The sequence below is a fragment of the Lontra canadensis genome, unplaced genomic scaffold (genome assembly GCF_010015895.1).
Source record: "Lontra canadensis isolate GAN:19392208 unplaced genomic scaffold, GSC_riverotter_1.0 scaffold92, whole genome shotgun sequence".
In the NCBI taxonomy this organism is placed as follows: Eukaryota; Metazoa; Chordata; class Mammalia; order Carnivora; family Mustelidae; genus Lontra; species Lontra canadensis.
In genome coordinates this window covers 7,606,807-7,630,224 of record NW_022631086.1, presented here as the reverse complement: position 1 = coordinate 7,630,224, position 23,418 = coordinate 7,606,807, and the positions used below count along the sequence as shown (strand labels likewise).

Here is a 23,418-nt window from a genome sequence, read left to right as displayed (position 1 = left end):
CCTTTATTTAGGATTATTTATACCATACCTACACACTGGCTTTAGATCTTAATCTTCAAAGTGCAGGAGGAATCTAGATCTTAATGTAATGGTTCATCATTTACCAGACACAGTTCTAAGTATACTTATTAATGCTTTTAATCCTCATGACAAATCCTAACAGATAAATTCTATCGCCCCCATTTTACAGACCAGGGAAATGAAGCACAAAAGCGTTAACTTGCCAGAGGCTGTGGACTTGGTACCCCGCAGAACCTGGGTTCAAAACCAGACAGCACTTCGCTGAGCTGAAGGAGTGAATGCAAGTGCAAATAACTGACCATTCAGGGATACATACACTTCACTTACACAAACTGGTATTAACATTGCTAATACTGAAACCAAAGCACCTGCACTTCCAAGCACAGACCCACCCCAGGACGCCTCATTCTTCAGAGTCTGGGGCCCGACAGATTAAGACACAGGAGGCCTAACAGACTCAACAAAGCACCCACCCCTTTGCCAACATTAGATGTCTGGGGGGCGCCCCGTCGCTCTTGCGCCCGAGGATCCGCTGAATGCTAGCAACGGGCGGGTAAGAGGACAAGGAGCGCGGGAAAAAGGAGACACTGCGGCGGAGCGCGGCGGCAGCCCGCAGCCCAAGGTGGAGGGGCGGCGGTGCTGGGAGACGCCGAGCAGCCCTCGCCGCGCCCTAGCACGTAACAGAGCGGGGATCCCGGGCGCCCCGTGCGCGCGATCACAGCTGACCAGCCCCGGGTAGCGGCGCGGCGGCAGTGGCGGGAACAGAAACAGCCGAGGGCGCCCCTTAAGGAACGGGAGCACGTGGTCCTGGAAGAATGGCGCCGACACCAGCCCGGCAAAGCCAGACTTCAAAGTGGGAACGAGGACCGCCGCGCTGCTCGCCCAGTTCCCCGAAGTCCCCAAGCCCGACTCGCTCGGGCGACCGCTCCCGAACCGCGGGTGTCCACGCCGGGGACGCGCCGATGGGCGGAGCCGAGGGCCGGAAGTGCCCCGGAGGGCCGGCCTTCCCGCGAAAACCCCCGGCCGGAAGTGCCTGGAGGTCCCGCCCCCAGGCGGAACTCCGGGTTGCTGGGCAACCAAAGAGGGCTCCTTCGGGTGGCTCAGTGTTCCCTGGAACAAGCCGAGTGTAGCTCCCACCTCTTGTCCTGGCAACTTCCCATCCCGCCCGCCTTCCTTCTTGCCGCCTCTCCTTGCGTCGGGGAATCCCTGCCCGTGGCACCACGCTCACGTCTCCGGCTCCCACGACCACTTAGCGCCCACCTGCCTGAAAGCCAGTCTCCACGGGAAGCGAAGCGACCGGGCCGCAGGCGTGGCCTCCAGCCTCACGGACCGCTCCTCCCCGGCCATGGGCACCTACACCTACACCAGCCGGCCCCGGGCCCTGCCCTGCCAGCGCCGCCGTTACCGGGACAGCATAATGCAGCCGTGAGTGAGCAAGCAGCCCCTGTGGGATCTCCACCTGCCCCGTCCCGGAGCCGCGGGATGCGGGCCCCTTCGCCCTGGCAGACTTACCTGTGCTGCTCTCCCCTCTCCACACCTGCCGAAATAAAATTGCTTCCCTAAAGAACTGTCCCGTGCGTGGAGGCATGAAGTGAGAAGGGGCACGGGCGGTCTCCCTTCCTGAACCTTAAACGAGCATGAGTTGCTGGCGTGATCGATTTAACGTGTACAGAAAACTCATGGTTCACAACATTGGAGTCAGCTAAGTACCGTTGGCCAGCCGTGGGCACCTCACGAGCGCCCTTCTCGTACATTTTCCTCCTCCGTAGTCCACAGTGCTGTGACCTTGCTTTAGTAACTCCATTATGCAGAGGGGGAAACGGGGACAGGTGTCAGGCACGGTAGCATGTCCCGAATGACAGCCACGTCGAGCTCTTTCCACACCAGTCTTCGGTCAGGAGTCAGGTTATCCTTCCATGCTGAACCCCAAGTTGTATTTTTATATCAATAAGTATTTATTGACAAATATTCGAATATCCGCTTCATTATTATCCATAATAATGTTTACGGGCCTTTCAAAAGCTTGTAGTTCTTTCCATAAGCCTCAAATTTTGGAACCAGCAGAACTTCCCAAGAATGCAGACTCCACGGAAGCTGGAACATTTGTGTCTTTTGTCCACCTGGGATTGTGCCTGACATATAAGAGGCACTCACACAAATTGTTGAATTAATGATTGAACCAAGTAACTCTTGATGCGTATTTCAAACACTGAGTCTAAATTCATGATTATCTTATTATGGCAAATAAAGACTTTTTAAAATAAGAAATGCCTGTTACTTTAAAGAAACCAAAATGGAAATTTTAAATTTTTTTTAAAGATTTCATGTATTTATTTAAGAGAGAGAGAGAGAGACAGAGATAGCGACAGAGATAGAGAAAGAACCAGGGGGAAAGAGAGAAGCAGGCTCCCCACTAAGCAGGGAGCCCAGAGGCGGGGGCTCTATCCCAGGACCCTGGGACATGACCTGAGCCCAAGGCAGATGCTTAACAGACTGAGGTACCCAGGCGCCCCACAAAATTTAAATTTACAGAGGGATTATTTATATTATAAAAGGATTCCATTTAAAAACATTTTCTTGTGGCTTTAAGTAGTATCGAACAAATCATTACTATTAAATTACACCAACAAATAAGAATCAATGATGGTTCATTAGGAATGATTTTTTTTAACAGCTAGTTGATAAGCAAGTTGCAGGACCTTGCTTATATTGATGCAATCTGTTGATAAAGCCATTGGAAGGAGTATGTATGTGTGTGTATTTGATTTTTCAGTTTAAAATTATCCTTAGTGGTGATTTTCAATTTAAAAAGTAATACATGCTTGTGAAGCAAATGAAAAATACAAAATAAGGATGAAAAGGGCAAGTTATCTCCCACTCACTTCTATTCCTACTAACCTTAACAATCTTATATTATTCGGGGCTCCTGGGTGGATCAGTGGGTTAAGCCTCCGCCTTTGGCTCAGGTCATGATCTCAGGGTCCTGAAATCGAGGCCCCCATCAGGCTCTCTGCTCGGCAGGGAGCCTGCTTCCCCCTCTCTCTCTGCCTGCTCTCTGCCTATTTGTGATCTCTCTCTCTGTCAAATAAATAAATAAAATCTTTAAAAAAAAAAATCTTATATTATTCTTTTACACCTCCATACTTGAGCATATGCACAGTTATATAGGAGGTTTATTTCCAAAATTGAATCATACTACACGTTAATCTTCAATTAGCTTCCCCACCTTTTTATAACTTATAATTCTTTTTTTTCTAATTTCTTTACATATACATATACATATACATACATATTTATTTTTATATAAACAGACTCCTGTGGTTCATGCTTGGGTACATTCTTAATGCCCAACCCCCTTCCCTTGTAAACTTGTTCTTTCCCTCCTGCCCCCAAGGTAAACCATGTTAATACCCTTACGTGAATGTTTCTGGACTTTTCTCCACACTCCCATTTTATGTACAAATATATAAATATATGCATACAAGCACACACGGGTTTTGTCTACCTCATAGCAATGCTAACATTATACACAATTCTCAACATCTTCCTTTTCTCACTTAATTCTTTGTAGAAATACCTCCAATTATTTTTAATAGCATGATAGCCCCTGGGGTATAAATGTACTATGCATTCTTAAAATTTTCGATTTTTGATTAGGTATTGAAGTATTCAGTTTGATTCAAGTTTTTACCACAAAGAGGAAGTTCTCAATAAACAACTTTTTGTGCTGGCCTTTTTACTTCTATGAAACAGATTCCTGGAATGGGGTTGTTAGGTCATGTATATTTTTAATATGAACAGATGGAACAATATGCCTTTTCTTTAGTAATGTTTAAACATATTTTTCCTTACATCCTCACCAGCAATAGGTTTTATGGATTTTTTTCTTTTTGGCTTTTGATAGTGTGAAATCAAAACAAAAATTTTCCTCATTATTATGTTAATTAGCACTAGGGGGTTTTAACCAAGTAAGTGTCCTTTAGATTTTTTTCTATTTTAAAAAATCACTGGGTACCATGTATAGGACAGATTCTGAGAAAAATGTTCCCAACAGTTAAGACTAAGAGACTCTTGCAGTAGTCCAAGTAAAATACAGCGGTGGCAATAAGCGATGGAAAGATATGAAAAAGATTTGGGGAGTAGAATCAATAAGACTTGCTGGATACAGACAGTGAGGAGGAGAGAGGAATTATGGATGACTCCCAGGCTTCTAGATTAAGCCAATTGGGTGGTTAATGGTACCAGTTAGAAACAGGGAACACTAAAGACCTAAGAAGTTGGAGTGGGAGAGTGATAATTAGTTCAATCTTGAGGTTGCTTTCGAGGCATCTCAGTGAGAGGTCACTGAGCATATCAATTGCATATATATTCCTGGAGCTCAGAGGAGAGTTCTGAGTTAAAGGTAAAATAAAATTGGGAGTTTTAGGTATATGAATTATGAGGAAAGCCGTGAGAATGGATGAATTCAATGAAGGACAAGAGAAGGCCTAGCCCTGAGATCGGGAGGAGCCAGCAAACACAGGCTGGGAAAGACAAGTCCTAGAAAAACAATCCGAATACTATCCTGGTATCACAGCAACTAGAAAAAAGAGTGCTTCAGCGAAGGAGTGACCAGCTGAGCTGAACCCTGCCCAGAGAGCAAGTAAGATGAGCAGTGTTACATGCCGGTTTTTAAGTAATATGAGGTCAGGTTATCCAAAAGTGGTTTTAATATATGATAAAAAAGCAATTTACAACCCCTCTCAAAATCATCTCTAGTAGAGTACTGTTATTGGTATGGGTCAATATTTGACTTCATAGCCATACATCAGATGCCATCCAAAGAACTTTGAAAGAAAACATCAACAGTATGGTTTTTCACTACTGATATTCTGATCCCCCAAAGCAAAATTCTATTAAAATTTAAAACAATATCATTTTAACAAGATACCTCTGAGTTTAAAGAAACAATAAGAAATTTGATTTATTTATTTCATAAGCCTGATTCTGTGAATCTTTTCAATCCTTGAATCCAATTACTGTCAGTACTTTAAAGCAGGCCCCTTTCCAACCGCCCATTTTCACATTTGTCAAGTAGTCTAACAGATGTACAGCCCTAAGTCCAGCTCTTCCACTTACTAGCTAGGTAACCTTGGGCACATTCCTTTCTGAATCTCCTTCCTCTTCTGTCAGATGGGAATGAGAGTTCCCAACTTGAAGCTTATTGTGAGCAATAAATAAAATATGTGAAGGGTCTGGCATATAATAAGCATTCCATAAATGGTAGTAATTTGTCATGGACTGTGCCCAAACAAAAATCTGTTTTCATAACATATCTTAGTCTAAATCCAATTAAAAACGAGTTAACTGCACAGACTAACTCTATTACGATAGTTACTTAGAATTTGCTATTTTACAGAGCTGAAGAACCTATGCATTACGGAAACATAATGTATGACAGAAGGGTGATCCGAGGCAACACTTATGCTCTACAGATGGGACCGCTGGTAAGTAAAATTTGAATAATTCTAACAGCTTTTCAAAGTACTTGTGCTGAGCAACCAGTTTGTTTGTTTTCATTCCTAATTTGCTGTAGACTAGAACAGTTATAAAATAAAATGCTGATAGATTACTAGAAAAATCTAATTTTTAAAAAAAAGACATGCGAAATACAAGGCTGATGGTGGGTGCCGAGGATTAAGGGAGTGGGGGATTAGGGAGTTAGTGTTTAATGGGCACAGAGGTTCAGTTTTGCAAAATGAAGAGTCTGGAGATGGATAGTGGTAATGGTTGTACAACAGTGTAAATGTACTTAATGCCACTAGATTCTATACTTCAAAATGGCCTTTACCACAACTAAAAACAATAATTTAAAAAAATACAAAAACTCCAATGTTTTGCTAGATTAACAGCACTTTGTAAAACTGCTCCAAAAGCTTACACACTTCTACTCTCAATTTCTATAATTAAATTTTTACAGACCAGTTCAAACAGTTCACAGATAACACTTTGAGTAGCACTGGTATAACATATTTAGGTTTGTTTAAATTATTTCATACTATAATACTCTCCTCATTATTTAATCCAAAATTCTTTTAATTTCTAATTTAATTAAATTTCTTTAATTTCTAAATATTTATAATACTTATTGGGTTTTAGGTCCTGTGTTGAGTACCTAGGATACAGAGATGATTAGGATGTGGCTTGATGATTAAGAGTGATGATGAAATACAGTTAATCTGTAAACACTGTGTGATATATACATGCCCACCACCACATGGTGATATATGGAATATTAGACATTCTGAAGCATGTACATCAAAGCCATCAAGGAAACTCACTAAAAATATTGTATGTTTCGGCCATACCCTGGATCTGCTGCATTTAGAACCTTCAAGGGTTGGACACAGATATGTGCATCATTAATTATCTTCTCTAGGCAGTCGGTACAGCCAGTTCAGGGACCAACATTTGAAAACAACAGCTCAAACATGCGATATAGATGTGATTTGGCATCTTGTGGCAATAGCAATAAACACTGGCACACCTGGAACTAAACTAAAAAAGAGAATCACCTTTTTTTTAGTTTTTTTAAATTAATATTGTGATGATTTGATTTTTTTTTTTTTAGTTCTTCAGTTAATTATTCAACAACTTACCTAAAAATTCTATACTGAGACTTCCAGTCCAGACAAGCAGGAATTTGCCAATAGCACAAGCAAACACTAGAAGATTCTGGAAATGGAAAGAAGGAAATGGACTGGCTAGGGACCTCAGGATTTGAGCGACATAGTGATGAGTTCCCTAAGTCTTCTTAAATCCCATTCAGAACACTGGAGAAGCTTGCAACTCAGCACAACCAACAGGCACAAACCTGCTCCCTTTATCCAAAAGACTGCAAAAGGGTAACCTAGCAGAACAGAAACCTTTTTACTACCCTTCCCCCAGCCAAACCCCCATGGAAAAACTGTCCTGTCCCTCCTAGTGGAGTCAGCAAGACGTGGCTGGGGAACTGGACTTCCATCCCCACACTGGCAGCAATAGTGCAGTACTAATCGGTGCTCTGATTCACTCACTGAGGTGGTATCAACAAGGGCTGAGCAGGAAGCTTACCTTCCATTCTCACCCAGGGGCAGTGAGATGGCCAGAGATGGTACAAGTTGGTACCCTGCTTTTCCTGGGGTGATGGCAACAGAGCTAGGAGGCAGCTGAATTTTCAATCCTATCTGGCAGCAACAAAGAGAAACAAGTGAGATAAAGCAGTGTTAGAGCTCCACTCCTCTATACCCCAATACTGGTGTCACAGCAGGGAGCTGAAATACTACCCCCACCAGGCACCAATAAGGTGATTGATACAAATTGATCCTCAGCTTTCACATGGGGCCTAGCAGGAGGCTGAACTGCTATCTCCACCCATGCCTACATGCCACCGCAAAAAGGGATGACTTCCTGCTAAAAAAAAGATTAAGATCCAGAGTTTCACATCCTAACACCCAAAATTTCCAGGATACAAAAAAAAAAAAAAAAAGAAAAAAAAGAAAAATCACTCATCATACCAAGAACCAGAGCAGTCCCAACTGGAACGAGGAAAATCAGTCAAGAGACGACAACACCAACATGACTCAGATGGAGGAATCACCTGACAAGGATTTTAAAGCAGTAATCATTAAAAAATGCTTCAATCAAAAGTGAATAATTATGAACATTCTTAAATGAAAAAACAAAATATTAGCGAAGAAATAGAAGTCATACAAATGAGCCAAATGGGGGCACCTGGGTGGCTCAGTCAGTTAACCATCTGCCTTCAGCTCAGGCATGATCCCAGAGTTCTGGGATGGAGTACCACATCGGGCTCACTGTTCAATGGGGAATCTGCTTCTCCCTTCCCCTTCTGTCCCTCTCCCGGCTCCTCTCTATCTCTCAAATAAATAAATATCTTTTAAAAAAAATGAACCAAATGGAAAATATGTAAAAAGTCACATGACTCATCCGAAATGACGTAGGGAGCAATCAGTGAATTCAAAGCCAAATCAATGAAAATTACCCATTTTGAATGACAATTAGAAAACAGGCCACAAAATAATAATAATAATAAAAAGTAAAAAAAGCTTCACAGCTGAGGAGCAATAACAAAATGTCTAACATTCATGTTTTCTGAGTCTTGGAGAGGAGAAAAGGCATGGGACTGAAAAAATATTTGAAGAACTAGTGTTTGAAAATTCCACAAATTTGGCAAAAGGCAAAAACCTACAGATCTAAAAAGTCAGTTGAACCCCAAGCAGGGAAAACCTAAAGAAATTCACACCAAGACACAACAAAATCAAATTTCAAAACTAAAATTAAAAAACTTGAAAGCAGCTATAAACACATGACACATTGCCAGAAGTGGAACAATTATTTGACTAACAGTGATTCTTCATTTGAAACAGTGGAGACCAGAAAAAGTGGCACAGTATTTTTCAAGTCCTGAAGGAAAAGGGCTATCAAGCTCTAATTCTAATCCAGTGAAAACATTCTTCAGGAATAAAGAGGAAATCAAGTTGCTCTCAGATGAAGGAAACCTAGAGGATTTGTCACCAGCTGACTTACCCTTAGAGAAGAGCTAAAGAAAGCTCTCCAAATAGAAAGGAAATTATAACAGAAGGTAGCTTGGGACTTCAGAAAGGAAGATAGAACAGTGGAATAGGTGAAAATAGGGGTAAATACAATAAACTGTCTTCTGGGTGTTAAAAATTGTGTTTAATGGTTGAAGCAAAACTACAACATCATGTGATGTGGTGCTTAATATATGTAGGTAAAATACTTAAGATGATTAGATTTTGATTGTATTTTAAAAGTAAGGAAAATAATGTTATCTAAATGGCAGTAAAGTTTCTGCCTTCCACTTAGAGTGGTAAAATGTTGATATTAAATGTTGACTGTGGTCAGGTACATAGTATATTGTAAAACTTGGAGCAACTATTTTTTAAAAAACTATGCAAAGAGTTATAGTAAAAACTATTACAGATAAAAAAAGAATTCTCAGAAATGTTCCAACTAATTCACAGGAAGGAAAGAAAAAGAAAACAAAAATTAGAACAAACAGAAATCAAAAAGTAAAAAGACAACCCTAACATGGCAATAGCTGCCTTAAATGTAATGTAATAGTTGTAATAGTTGCTTTAAATGTAATAGTTTGCTTTAATGTAATAGTTGCTTTAAATGTAAATGGTCTAAACAAGCCAATTAAGAGATAGATAGGCAGAGTAGGTAAAAAAAACAAAAACAAAAACAAAACAAAACAAAAAAACCCCAACCATGACCCAATTGTGTTCTGTCTACAAGAAACTCATTTCAATTACAGTGATGTAGGTAGGTCAAAAGTAAAAGGATGGGAAAAGATAAACATTAATTTTTAAGCAGTAGTTGTGGCTATCTAAATAACAGATAAAGTAGACCTAAAGAAAACAATATTACTGGGGACAAAGAAGGACAATACAAAATGGTGAAAAGGTCACAGTATTCCAAGAAGATACAGCAGTCTTAACTGTATATGCACCAAACAACAGAGCTTCAAAATACATGAAGCTAAAACTGGAAGGAGAAATAGACAAATCCATAATTTTAGTTTGGTACTTCAATATCCATCTATCAGAAAATCAGCAAAAATATAGAAGAACTACACATCACCAACCAATAGGTTGTAATTTACATTTATACAACACTTTCACCTGACAACAACAGAGTACATATGCTTTTTTTTTTAAGATTTATTTATTTTAGAGAGCACAAGTGGGGGCAGAGGGGTGCAGAGGGAGAGACAACCTCAAGCAGATTCTGCACTAAGCACAGAGCCCAGTGGCAGGCTTGATCTTATGATCCTGAGATCATGACCCGAACTAAACCAAGAGTCAGATGGTTAACTGACTGCACCACCCAGGCACTCCAGAATTCATACAGTTTTGAGGCTCCTATGGAATATTGACCAAGGTAGAACATATCCTGGGTTACAAAACAAATCTCAAGATATTTAGGATATTTGATATCATACCATAATGGAATAATGTCTCTTTCAAAATTTCAAACTAGAAATCAATAATAGATGATAACAGGAAAATCTTCAAACACTTGAAAATTAAGCAGCATGTTTCCAAATAATCCATAGAGGAAATACTAAAGGGAATTTTGAAAGACTACTCAGGACTAAATGAAGATACAACAAATCCAAATTTGTGTTTCATGCCAAAACAGCGCTGAAATGGAAAAACTAAAAAAGAAAGACTTCAAATCAATAATCTAACCTCCTACCTCAATAAATGGGGAAAAGATGAGAAAAATTAACCCAAAGCAAGCGGAAGGGAGAAAATAATAAAGATAAAAGCAGAAATCACTTGCATTGAAAACAATAACAATAGGGGCCCCTGGGTGGCTCCATTGGCTAAGCATGGGACTCTTGATTTTGACTTAGGTCATAATCCCAGGGTGGTGAGATGGAGCCCCAAATCAGGCTCAGTGCTGGGTGTGAAGCCTGATTAAGATTCTCTTTCTCTCTCTTTCCCCTCCTACCCCCATTTACATGCACTCACCCTCTCTCAAAAAAAAAAAAAAAAAAGTAGAGGCACCTGGGTGGCTCAGTCGGTTAAGTGTAGAACTCTTAGTTTTGGCTCAGGTCATGATCTCATGGGTCCTGAGATTGAGCCCCACTTCAGGCTCCACACTTAGCAGAGGGTCGGCTTGAAGATTCTCCCCCACCCATCCTCCTCCCCCATGCATGTGCACTTGCATGCACACACACTCTCTCTCAAATAAATGAATCTTTTTTAAAAGCATACAAAAACAGCAGAGAAAATCAATGGACCCAAAAGCTGGTTCTCTGAATAAAATCAATAAAATTGATAAACCTCTAGCAAAACTACCAAATTAAAAATGAGAAGGAAGACACAGATAGCAGATACCAGAATTACTATCAGGGGATATAACCATAGATCCTGCAACCATGAAAAGATTAAATTTCTTATCTTTGAAAAGATCAGTAAAATTGATAAGCCTCTAGCAAAACTAACAAAAAAAGGTAAAAGAGGGGTTCCTGGGTGGCTCAGTAGGTTAAGCGTCTGTCTTCAGCTCAGGCTATGATCCTAGGGTCCTAGGATGGAGCCCGGTGTCTGCTCCCTGCTTGGCTTGGAGTCAACTTCTCCCAGTACCCCTCCCCTACCCCCCCACCGCCACTCGTGCTTGCTCTCTCTCACTTTCTCTCTCTCTCTGTCAAATAAATAAATAAATTAAAATCTTTTAAAAAGAAAAGAAAGGAAGTAGAAGAGGAGAAAAAAATAAGCAAATATCAGGGATGTAACTAGTAAAGATTCTGTATCTAGTAAAAGTAAAAGGATCATAATAGAATACTACAAATAAATCTATACATATAATTCAACAAACTAAATGAAATGGGCTGATTCTTTAAACTATAAACTACCAAAATTCACCTAACATGAAATAGATATTCTGAATTGTCTAATAACTATTAAAGAAATTGAATTTCTAATTTAAAAGCTTTCAAAAAAGAAATATCCAGGCCCAAATAGTTGCACTGGAAAATTCTACCAAGGGTTTTTTTTTTTTTTAATGCTCATTGATTTTACACAATTTACATAATTTTACACAATCTCTTCCAGAAAATAAAAGAAAAAGGAAAACTTCAGGGAATCAGTATTACCCTGATAACCAAATCAGACAAAGACACCTATAGACCAATAGCTATCATGAATGTCAACGCAAAAATCCTCAACAAAACACTAGCAAAGAGAAACCAGCGGGGATTCCACACTCAACAGGGAGTCTCCTTGAGATTCTCTCTCTCTCTCCTGCTCCCCCTCCCCACCCCATGTGCTCTCTCTCACCCTCTCTCAAAAAACAATAAATAAAATAAATCTATGGTATCATCACAACCAGAAAAAGTGTATGCATTTAAATGACAATGGCCACTGTATTAGGGAAATGGGAATATGGCATATTTTTAATAAATTTTAATGTTACCAGATTGTTTTTACAACTCTAATTTTAAATATTAAAATTTTTTTCACACAAAGTCTTTCAAATTTCCCCATTCTTTTCATATTTACCTTGAGATAAGACAGGTTAGCTATAGGAAATGACCACAGAATAAGATACAGATATGAAATCAAGGACCTCTAAATATTGCAGAACTCTACTGTAAATAATTACATTTTTAACCCCAAATCAGCTATTGTTTTGTACACTGGGACAGGCTTTGTTTGGACTGAGAATATTTCCTTTATGACCTCACATATTTTTTCAGGAATTTTGTCTATGTGAAATTCAGATTTTTTTTTTTTAGATCCTAGTGCTTTTCAATTCCTTAACTACATATTAAAATGTATTGTAACTGAGTAATTCTACAGTATACTTGGTGACGAGGCATCCAAGGAATTCACGGTAAAAATGCTTGAATGAGGAAAAAGAATTTATTAGATGGGATTCTGCCGGTTTATTCCAGTCAACAGTCACACTTTGAAGTTACTTACATCTTTCATCAGATAACTTTATAATTACCTGACAAAGTTCAAACATAATTTTAATCATGAAGTCACTGATAATCAGGAAGAATTGTATGACAGATGCTCTTATGCTATCCAAGAATCACTTCTGGAATGGCAGTTCTATATGCTTTGAGAAATATCTTCTAAATTTTAGAAGCCTTTTCTGTCACTCAGCCTGGGCAGCCTGATCCTCTAGAGATTCAGAGACAGCAGCAGGCAAAGAGGAGGGCTCTTGCCAGAAAACGAGCCCAAGAACAGCTCCGACCACGAACCCCCGAACCCGTGGAAGGCAGAAAGCACGTGGATGTGCAAACAGGTATGTGACCATGGCCCTGGCATCATGGCTCCTGGGTTTGCTCAATTTTCTAAGTCAATTCATTTTTTTTTTGGCTTTTATATTACTTAAATATCCATTAATCTATGCAGTACTGCCCCAGCCACATGGTAGGAAGAACGCATTCATTCAACAAATTCATAGACTGTATTTTATTATTATATTGGGTATAGCTGGAAGTATGCAATAAGGTTAAAAAAATTTATGACCAAATTAATTCTCTCTTAGCTCTTTTCACATACTTTTTCTCTACTTGGGATTATTTCTCTCTTTTTCTTTTATATCCCAACATGAATCACTGCTGGACCTACAGGAGAAGAGATCAATGAAGTTCTACTTTGACATTTTATTTGTCTTTTGAGAGGCATGAACTCAACCAGATCTGACTCCTCCCCCTCTCTCCCCACAGCCTCTTCTGTTCTGTCCTTCTCCTTTCACTGCACACATTCCCCAAGGCCACATGGGCTCTGCTGGGCCAGTGTCAGGCTTTCCTACTCATTTAGCTGTTCTCAGCTAGGGAGGATTACCTGGACCTCTAGGATTGAGCGGTGGTGTTGTCAGGATCTTGATAATCAGATAACATGAGGTGTTTTCCTTAGACTGATGTAACTACTCAGGATTCATCTTGCATCTTGCCAAGATGGTGAGTGGCTTTACCAGTTATTGCTGGGTAGTTAGGACAAAAGGAACCTAACCATTCCAGGTCTTTTTCCCCCTACCTTGAGGCCAAGTCTAGAAAGCATATATGTCCGTAATTAGCCAATGTAGCTGCAATTCTACAAGAGCTAAATTTTAGTGTTTCTTTATACATCAAAATATCAAGTGATACAGTAGCAGCCGCTTTGTATTGAGTTTTCCTATATCTGAGACCATTCCAGTCCTCTACCTGTGCATCTCCTTTATTATTAAAAACTCCTTGTGATGAGTCATTATGATCCCTTTACAGATAAAGAAACTCAGGCTCTAAGAAGATGTAACTTGACTAGGTCCTGTGTTCAACATCTGACTTCGGTTCTCATGTTCTTTGCATGATACCACACTGCCCTTGCCTCAGATAAATGATTCCTAAGGTGAAATTTTTTTTCGTGTGTCTATTTATGATCTATAGCCTAGAGGGAACATCAAGAAACATGGTGCGTAAGTTTTAAAATATCCAGGAATTTTGAAATCTTTATACATTTACTGTCTTAGGACTCTGTTATACAGATGGATTATTAACTCTCCGTCTCTAATCATACTTTGCATCTTACATTCACCTAAGCTTCATGTTCTTTAGTTCCATTTTCAAGTACAAAGCTCAGTGCTTTTCTCAACGTTCCATAAATGCCCTAGCCTGACTGGCTCTGTGTTCTTCCAAATACATAAAACTGCTTAGGACAAGGTGTGAATTTAATCCCACACTTGAGCACTTCTTTTCTGATCTATTTAATTCTGTTTTGAAGGAGCTAAAGTTTCAGTACACATATATGCTTGAAATAGAACAGAATTTCAAACTCAGTGTATACGGTATTCTCTTAGAAATATACCTTGAAGAAATTGCTGACCGCATAATAGAAGTTGATGTGGAATGCCAAACAGATGCATTTTTGGACAGACCACCAACACCACTCTTTATTCCTGCCAAAACTGGCAAAGATGTGGCCACCCAAATACTGGAAGGAGAGGTATAGTACATTATTTGGACTTCCCGCTATCTCCTTTACAAATAGGTAAAGTTAGGTTTAGTTAAAAGCTTACAAACCACTTCATAATCAGAAAGATGCTACCTACTGGATTTCTTTCCAAATGTACCTATAATAGTTTTATTCTGAACTACAATGTTCTGATTTACCCTCTTTGTTGGTCAAAAGTAAAAACCATTAGAAATATTTTTAGAATATCTGTACTTTGATTTTTGTGTGTTTGCATACTTAATATAGGGATACACGGTAAATTTGTACCAAATAAAGAAAAATACTATCTCTGGTATAAGAGGTTCCCTATTAGTTGCTTTTAAACTATATAATTTTCATGAAGATATTCTATGTTAGGGAAAAAAAATCCTAAAATATTTACATTTTCTTATCAACATAGAATGCACAAATAGACCAGTTTAGGAAATTGAAGAGAGGGCAGTTCTTATGCACATAATTACTTAAGTGAGATTTAATACTTACTTGAAGGAATTGCCCCTGAAATTGGGAAATAAAGTAAGTCTTCACAAACTACATAGAAGGGTATATTTGCCTCTAAATTCTAGAGAAGAATCACCAAAATGCCCATTATTCTTATTCCTTAGTTCCTTGGTTGTTCAAACTGTTAATGAAAATCTAATAAAAAGGGCAAAAATTAAGAAATACAAGGATATTTCTTTTGGGTTTCAGAGTTTGATCTAAAAATTGTTGAGTACCAGGGTTCATTCTGATGAATACGTAAGTCGTTTTATAATTTTTGGCTGCTCTTCTGTGTGCCCTGCAGGGCCATTGTGAGTTTTGGAAACCATAAGTAAGTTACCATCACAGTGTCTGGCACACAGAAGATCCTCAATAAATAGAACCCTGCCATTACCTCTTTTCTGGATATTTTTTCTTTGAGCATTTGGTTCATGATTAAAATTTTAAACTTGCTTTAAAAAAATTTTTTTTAAACTTGCTTTGTCCTGTGTGTTTAAGCTCTTTGATTTTGATCTTGAAGTAAAACCAATGTTAGAAGTTCTGGTGGGAAAGACCATTGAGCAGTCTCTTCTGGAAGTAATGGAAGAAGAGGAGTTGGCCAACCTGCGGGCCAGTCAGCACGCATACGAGGAGCTGCGCAGCGTTGAACTCGCTGAAGTTCAACGACTTGAAGAGCAAGAGAGACGACACAGAGAAGAAAAAGTATAGAATTCTAGTTTTCTTTCTTAGTCTTTGGCTATTTAACAGATTATGTCCTGAATCACGTGGTATGTCATAGAGCTAAAAATCTTTGCAAATACGTCAGGAAAAAGTTTGTTGCTCAGTTATCTCCTCTTTTGTAGATCACAGGTCTTTCATGCACAGAATCACAGTCTTTAAATACCAGCTTACATAAATGTATCTAAAAAGAGTTTCCAAAAGTTTCTAAATGTAATAAATTACATATGGCCCAGCTGAAAGGCAGTCTTAAATATCAGGATTTCTAGCGAAGGAAATATATTGGTTTACCATACATCAGTGGCCAAAAATGGAAGGGAAAAGTAGAGTACAACGGGGATAGGTGGCATCAAGAAGCAGAGGATCTGGAAAGAATTCTGGATCTTTTTCTCAGGGGCCAGACCCTTTCCTGTACCCAGGGATTCTCCAGAGCTTCTTTATAGAGTATTTTACATTACAGATTTATAGAACTTTTAGTAAGAAAAGTTTTAGAATCTAGTTTATAAAATGTGCCAATAGGCGTGCCTGCGTGGCTCGCTCTTTAAGCATCTGCCTTCAGCTCAGGTCATGGTCCCAGGATCCTGGGGTGGAACCCGCACTGGGCTCCCTGCTCAGTGGGGAGCCTGCTTCTCCCACTTCCTCTCCCCCTGCTTATGTTCCTGCTCTCGCTATTTCTCTCTGTCAAATGAATAAATAAAATCTTTTTAAAAAGTAAAAATAAAACATAAATAAAATATACCAATTACCTTCAGTCAGTAAACACTAGACTCAGTGATCTTTGAGAGTCTTTCTGGGTCTGACAATAATTGTTGCCCTTTGTTGGACACTGAATAGATAAAGTACACAGGAGTGCCTGAATACCTAAAAGAGTTCAAATAATTTCCCAAAGTCTAGTTTACTGCACAGAATAGCTTAGTTGTTGGGATATTCTACTCAATGCCTAATCAAATGCACTTTCCATTTTTCTCCATAATGAATAATTAATTGTGTAAAGGGCATAGGGCTTATGGTAGAGATTATACAAATGCAAGACTATTTGTTTACAAATGTGAAATGAACAGTGGCAAAATTAGCTTTGTTGAAATAATCAGGGAAATCCTTATCAAAGGAAACGTACTTGTTTGTTTACTATTAGGAAATATACTATGAAAATAATTAATAAAATCACCTAGACTTATATTTGCTTAAACTCTGAAAATAGACTTCATAAGAAACTATATTAATGCTCCCACTTTCACATGGGAGTAGAGGAGATGGTTCGTTAGCTTTATAGATATCCTATAGTCTATAAGAAGCAACAACAACAAAAGGGAGGTTTATAATTCTCAGAGCTCTATGAATTCAGAGAAGCTCACAAATGAGACAGCTCACGGATCCAAGTTCTTTAACTGAAGATGTCTGAGCCACTCTAACTTTTGTGTTGATAATAGTTTATGGTAATACAAATCACAATTACATATAACTATTATTCTTTGATATTATCCATAGAGTTATGTTCAGGTGATTTTATTTAAAAGTGGATCAGGAGATGAGTCTTCCCTTAAGCTCCATCTCTTTTTTGAAATCAATACCCAGTAGCTGTTGAAATTCATTAAAATCTTGAATGAAAATTATGAACCATTCAGATTCCTTGCTGTCCATTTTTGATACAAATACGTGTCCAGATTCTTCCACTCGCTAGATTCTGTGTTTGGGGAGCACCTGACAGCTCAGTAACTGTGCACGGTGGTGCTTTCTGTGCGCAGGAGCGGCGTAAGCAGCAGCAGTGGGAAGTGGTCTACAAGCACAACGAGACCTCGCAGAAAGTGGCTGCCCGAGTGTTCGCGCAGCGCTACCTGGCGGACCTCCTGCCGTCGGTGTTTGACAGTCTCAGGGACGGTGGCTACTTCTACGATCCCATTGAAAGAGGTCGGTTGGTGGAGGTGGTGTAGGATCACTGCTACAATACGCATCTTCCTAATGCTTCCAAGTAATCCCCTGCCCATGTTTATGTTGAATTGGAATCTATCTTTATAAAACAAATTTTTAAAGTCAATTATAGTTGTTTTAAGTAAGTGCTGCTATTATTGAGAGGTACACTATAAAGCTCATGATTTTAGGGTGTCAGTCTGTACTAAGAAGCAGCACTGGGTAGTAGGCAGAAATACAGGCTTGATGTCAAAAACGAGTTTGGGTCCCAGTTTCACCATCAATCAGCTATATGACCTTCAGTTTCCTCATGGGTGAAATGATTATTTAGGAGCTAAATATCATAATATGTATGGAACATAATATGTATAAAATATGTGCAGAAGTAGTTGTTAATTTTTTCTCAGCTGACTTCCTATTCCACTCAAAACCCTTTGGGGGCAGCAACGAAAGTTGTGTATTCATTTAATTAGGTGTTTCCACCACCCTGGGAACTGATTTAGGTATGGGAGATAAAAATGAGGAGACCTGGTCTCTACCTTTAGAGAACTCACACCTGTCAGCTTTCTGTGAGCACCCACCAAGACCCACCCCTCAGCTAACCTGACCAAAGGAACCTCACCCTCCTTCCTCAGGCTCAAAAGCCCTTAAATGCACATCGCTTTTGTATACAGGTCCTATTTCAAAAGGCTAATAGTATTGTGGAGCAGAGGTTAGTAATGTTAATCTTCACTGAATACATAATTCAGTACACATGCATAGAGAGAGGTCAGATTACACACGACCACTGGTTTACATCTATATCGTACTTTACCATTTATGTAGTATTTTCCATTTGACCCTCCCAGGAATGCTGATGAGGAGAGGGGGTAGATAGGGCAGATTAATTCCCATTTTTCGGAAGTAGAAACTGAAGCTCAGGGAAGTGAAATGCCTTCTTCCAAGCAGCCATTCAGCTTCAGACTCTGACCCCAGACCCGCTGCTTCTTCCATGCTGCCGTACCAACCCCCCGGGGTCTAGCTAGACCTCTGCTGGTAGTCACAGAGGCTGATAACTTCTTTTTCCTCTCAGGAATTGCTGGAAAAGTCAGTTACAGATCATTTAGAAGCTTAAAAATGAGCTTCATGCCTCAGATTAAAAAATTACTTCTAATAGTGAATGTAATACCCTATTATATTCTCTATTCTCAACCCATTGAAAACTAATGGATGCCATCCCCACCCCCGCAAAAAGCCATTTTGAAACATTAAAGTGTATATAATAATGGATCATATTTTTTAAAGGCTCACACAGTAGAGTAGATTTCCATTTCAGTTTGAACAACTTTATCACTAATGGAAGCACCTAGTTTCTGACCCATTTCTAGATGGCCTTCTTCTCAGATACTCTCTGACCCTTGTGCCCTGACCCTTGGAGAGCTTGTCCTAGGCCCCAGGCTTCAGGCTTCTCTCTATCAGCATGGTTCGATCCCAGATTTGTATCACATTTGAATTGGAGTTCTGCTCCCAGACCCACATCTTCCTCCCTACTCCCCACCCCCCTACCCTACCTCCTTCACCAAGTCAGATTGCACCTGTTGCAATTAGCTCCAAAGGCCTGGACACCAAGGAAGACCTCATAGTTTTGAAAATACTCTTTTTACTGCAATAGAAAGGAAATGGACCACAACATGCTTGAAGAATGTGTCAAAAGTAATGCTATGTAAGTGTATTTGACATTTTGTATTAAGGAAACAGTGTTGATGAATCTTCAACAATTAGGGAGAAAGCACAGATTCTTCCTATCCATAATAATTCATAAAAATCAGTATAATGATTGAATTTCATTGTAACAAAATTAACCTTTTTTTATTACAGATATTGAGATGGGATTCCTTCCGTGGCTAATGAACGAGGTTGAGAAAACCATGGAATACAGTATGGTGGGAAGAACAGTGCTTGACAGTAAGCTCTTTTATTTTACTTAAAAGTTACTCCTGGGGGCGCTTGGGTGGCTCAGTCAGTTAAGCATCCGACTCTTGCTATCAGCTCAGGTCAGGATCCTAGGGTCATGAAATGGAGCGTGTGTCAGGCTGTGTGCTGGCCGTAGAGCCTTCTTAAGATTCTCTCTCCCTCTCCCCCTCCATCCTTGCACTCATGTGTGCTTCCTCTCTCTCTCCCAAAAAAACAAAAAACAAAAACAAAAAAAATCACTTCTGGGGCACCTGACCGGCTCAGTTGGTAGAATGTGACTCTTGATCTTGGGATTATAAGTTCAAGCCCCACATTGGGTGTAGAGACTACTTAAAAAAAATAAAATATTCTTTAAATATAATCCTTTTAAAATTATTTATTTATTTATTTATTTATTTATTTATTCGACAGAGAGAATCACAAGTAGGCGAGGGGCGGGGAGCAGGCTCCCCGCTGTGCAGAGAGCCCGATGTGGGGCTCGCTCCCAGGACCCTAGATCATGACCTGAGCCGAAGGCAGAGGCTTAACCCACTGAACCACCCAGGCGTCCCTTAAATATAATCTTTTTAAAAAAAATTCATTTCTGAGATTTTTCGACAGAAAGAATAAATAGAAGAAAGATGTTAAATTTTATAGTTTTCATTTTTAAAGTTTCATTATCTCCATTATATTAACAAAGGCACCAATTTTTTACCCTCAATAGTATTTTTGGTTCTTGTGTAATTTGATCGGAATCAGTATCTTCTCTCATGACTGTATAAATCCTATCCCGTTACAGCAGGCATTGACTATAATACATATCCAGCACATTACGTGGCATAGAAGTTAAGTGTGCTGCCTTTGTATAGAAGGAACACAGGGAAGGGCTGACGTCCGGTGTACGCTTTCCGCTCACCTGTAAGTCAGCCTTATAACTACTCAAACAGGAACAATCAGTGATTTTTGCACATGTAATGTTCCAGTGTTGATTCGTGAGGTGGTGGAAAAGAGACTGTCCATGTACGAGCATAAGGAGGACCAGCCCCAATGTGTGAAGCCTGAGGACGGGCTTGGTGGTCCTGGAGCGATGGGAGAACCACTGGCGGATGAGGAATTCCTTGAACGGAGTATGTCACAGCCACAGGGGCCCCTTTCAGACAGAGACTCCGTGCAAAGAACACTAAGCAATGGAAGGTACGTGGGGAACGTGTCGCCCCAAGAAGGGAACTTTATGGAAGACGGAGAGGATGAGCAATAAGGAAGACCTCAGGGAGAGAACGGTTGCCACCGAGGGGCGCCTTCGAGCCGGGACACTGCTCGGTGGCAGTCAGCGTTGCAAGCAATCAGGTAACGCGCAGGTCCCTCAGGTTATGGAAATTATGTTGTATTTATTCAACATTGTCTCATGGACTGGGCAAATCAAATATGTTGAAATAATAAAACTAATTAAAAATGACATTTAATTCATTTATTTAATGGTAGATATCTAGAAGCTGTGTTGTTGTAACTCTAATGAGAATCATGTCTAATTACAAGCTTTCTGTTACCACGAATGGAACTAACAAATATATTTTCCCTGAATTTTTCTGATTTTGTGGGTTGTTTTTTTTTTTTTAGTGTCATATTTAGTGTTAGCTATCGGTGCTGTTAGCCACTGAGACTTTCTGCTCTACAGGAAAACTATTCTACCTACCCCATGAAAAAATACCTAAATGTCACATCACCGAAAGCTTTAGTGCTCCCTCCTTGCAGGGATCAAAACATACACCCTTATCTGTGTGAGACTAAATAGATCGCTACCCCTTCTGTTGTCAATGTTCAAGTAAGGCTCAAGGGATTCTTTGAATTGGTAATAGGCTCTTGTCTGTTTTCTCACATCCCTGCTATTAAAACATTTCAAACAACACCAGTAAAGCTGAAGTCCCTACTTTTCCTTAGGCGGTTCCCCTCCCCTCCTCAACGATAATCATTGTTATCATTGTTATAATTAGGTCTGTACCTTCTAGGCCTTTATCAAGATATTCATATACATATATATTTGAACATTAGAAAATATACAGGTTCCTTTTTCTTTATGTACATATATATGTATAGTTTCCATTTTTCAGCTAACAGTCTATATCTTAGACCGTAAACATTAGCACATATAAATCTCTTTTTAAATTATATATATATTATGACTGTGTTATACAGAATTCACATGTGACTTTTTAACCTGAACTTGTCTGAAGAGTTTACCTGTGCTATTGAAAATTTGGGGCGCCTGGGTGGCTCAGTGGGTTAGGCCTCTGCTTTCGGCTTAGGTCATGATCTCAGGGTCCTGGGATGGAGCCCCACATCAGGCTCTCTGCTCAGCGGGGAGCCTGCTTCCTCCCTCTCTCTGCCTGTCTCTCTACCTACTTGTGATCTCTGTCTGTCAAATAAATAAATAAAATCTTAAAAAAAAAAGAAAATCACAGATTTTTTTTAAGATTTTATATTTATTTATTTGAAAGAGACTGAGCGAGAGAGAGCATGAGCAGGGGGAGGAGAGAAGCAGACTTCCCTGCTGAGCAGGGAACCTGACTGGGGGCTTGATCCTAGGACCCTGGGATCCTGACCCAAGCCGAAGGCAGTGGCTTAACCAACTGAGCCACCTAGGTGCTCCAATCACTAATATTTTATCTCTAAAGTCATATTAATCTTAAGCAATCATTGAAGTCCTCTGAAGTTGTAGATAGATAAAACCTATTTTTCTCAGAATAGTTGTAGATTTATAAGCTGTAGTGATTTGAAATAACTGGCAGTTATTAACACATTTATCTTGATTTCTTTTTAAGTTAGGTACCAAAAATGTATCCACATTTTAAAAATGAAGAACTTCTTCCTCTGTTTTTAAAAAGAAACACACCATGTTATCTACAGCATTATGTAGTTCTCAAACCATTTTCCCATATGTTATACCACCTTATCATTTTAACCTCATAGTAACCCTTCTGAGGTATGCATGACAATATTTTTATTTTCATTGTCAGCCGGTCTTGGTAGGTCAGCCAGCAAACGTTAACTGCATGCCTGCCGTGTGCTGGGCACCATGTGGGAGACCAGCACCGTGCGGACCAGCCTAGCGGTGGAACTAAATGTAGTTAGGGTGTAAATGAGGAAATAGCCTCTCAGGGATTTTAAGTGATTTGCCATAAGTCGCAAGCCTAGTAAGTAATGGGATGAAAGCTGGGACGCAAATCTTTCGTCCTTCTAATCCACTGTACTATCCTGTAAACAACCTTGGGCCCTTGTGAGGTATGAAGAATAACTTTAAGTAAATTATTGCATTAGTAGCATTTTAAAAATTGGAATCACACCTGTTACCATTACTGGTTATTCCATGTTGTTGAAGTCTTTATGAGCATCCTCACACAGACAAGATTTTAATTTTGGCAAGAAGAGCAAGACAGGGGCGCCTGGGTGGCTCAGTGGGTTAAGCCTCTGCCTCAGGCTCAGGTCATGATCCCAGGGTCCTGGGACTGAGTCCCGCATCAGACTCTCAGCAGGGAGCCTGCTTCCTCCTCTCTCTCTGCCTGCCTCTCTGCCTACTTGTGATCTCTGTCAAGTAAATAAATAAAATCTTAAAAAAAAAAAAAAGAGCAAAACATTTTTTTAAATTGGGGTCACTGTGAATCATTATTGTTATTGATTTTAAAATACCTCCAATTTTAAAAATGCTTTCAAAATGGATTAGAGGTTGATTATCTTCTACAATTCTAATCCTCTTCTACAATAGCCAAACCCATTAAACTTTCAGCAGATGTTCAGCTAAACATCCAGACCTGTGCTCGATAATTCCACGAATTAATTCAGTTTA

General features: G+C 39.6%; 1 protein-coding gene and 1 long non-coding RNA gene across 2 annotated transcripts; one reads left to right on the top strand and one right to left on the bottom strand.

Annotated features, from left to right (window-relative positions):
* Positions 1-511: 511 nt before the first annotated feature.
* RSPH3 (radial spoke head 3) lies at positions 512-20,905 on the top strand. The gene is made up of 9 exons (XM_032836407.1): positions 512-756; positions 811-1,446; positions 5,420-5,507; positions 12,708-12,849; positions 14,386-14,531; positions 15,519-15,722; positions 17,483-17,645; positions 19,503-19,589; positions 20,561-20,905. The coding sequence occupies exons 1-9, from the start codon at positions 512-514 to the stop codon at positions 20,833-20,835; spliced, it is 1,986 nt and encodes a 661-aa protein (XP_032692298.1). The 3' UTR covers positions 20,836-20,905.
* LOC116854522 lies at positions 6,617-7,506 on the bottom strand. The gene is made up of 2 exons (XR_004380174.1): positions 7,114-7,506; positions 6,617-6,735 (listed from the first exon to the last, which is right to left on the bottom strand). It is a non-coding gene; the product is annotated as an uncharacterized LOC116854522 (long non-coding RNA).
* Positions 20,906-23,418: the final 2,513 nt, after the last annotated feature.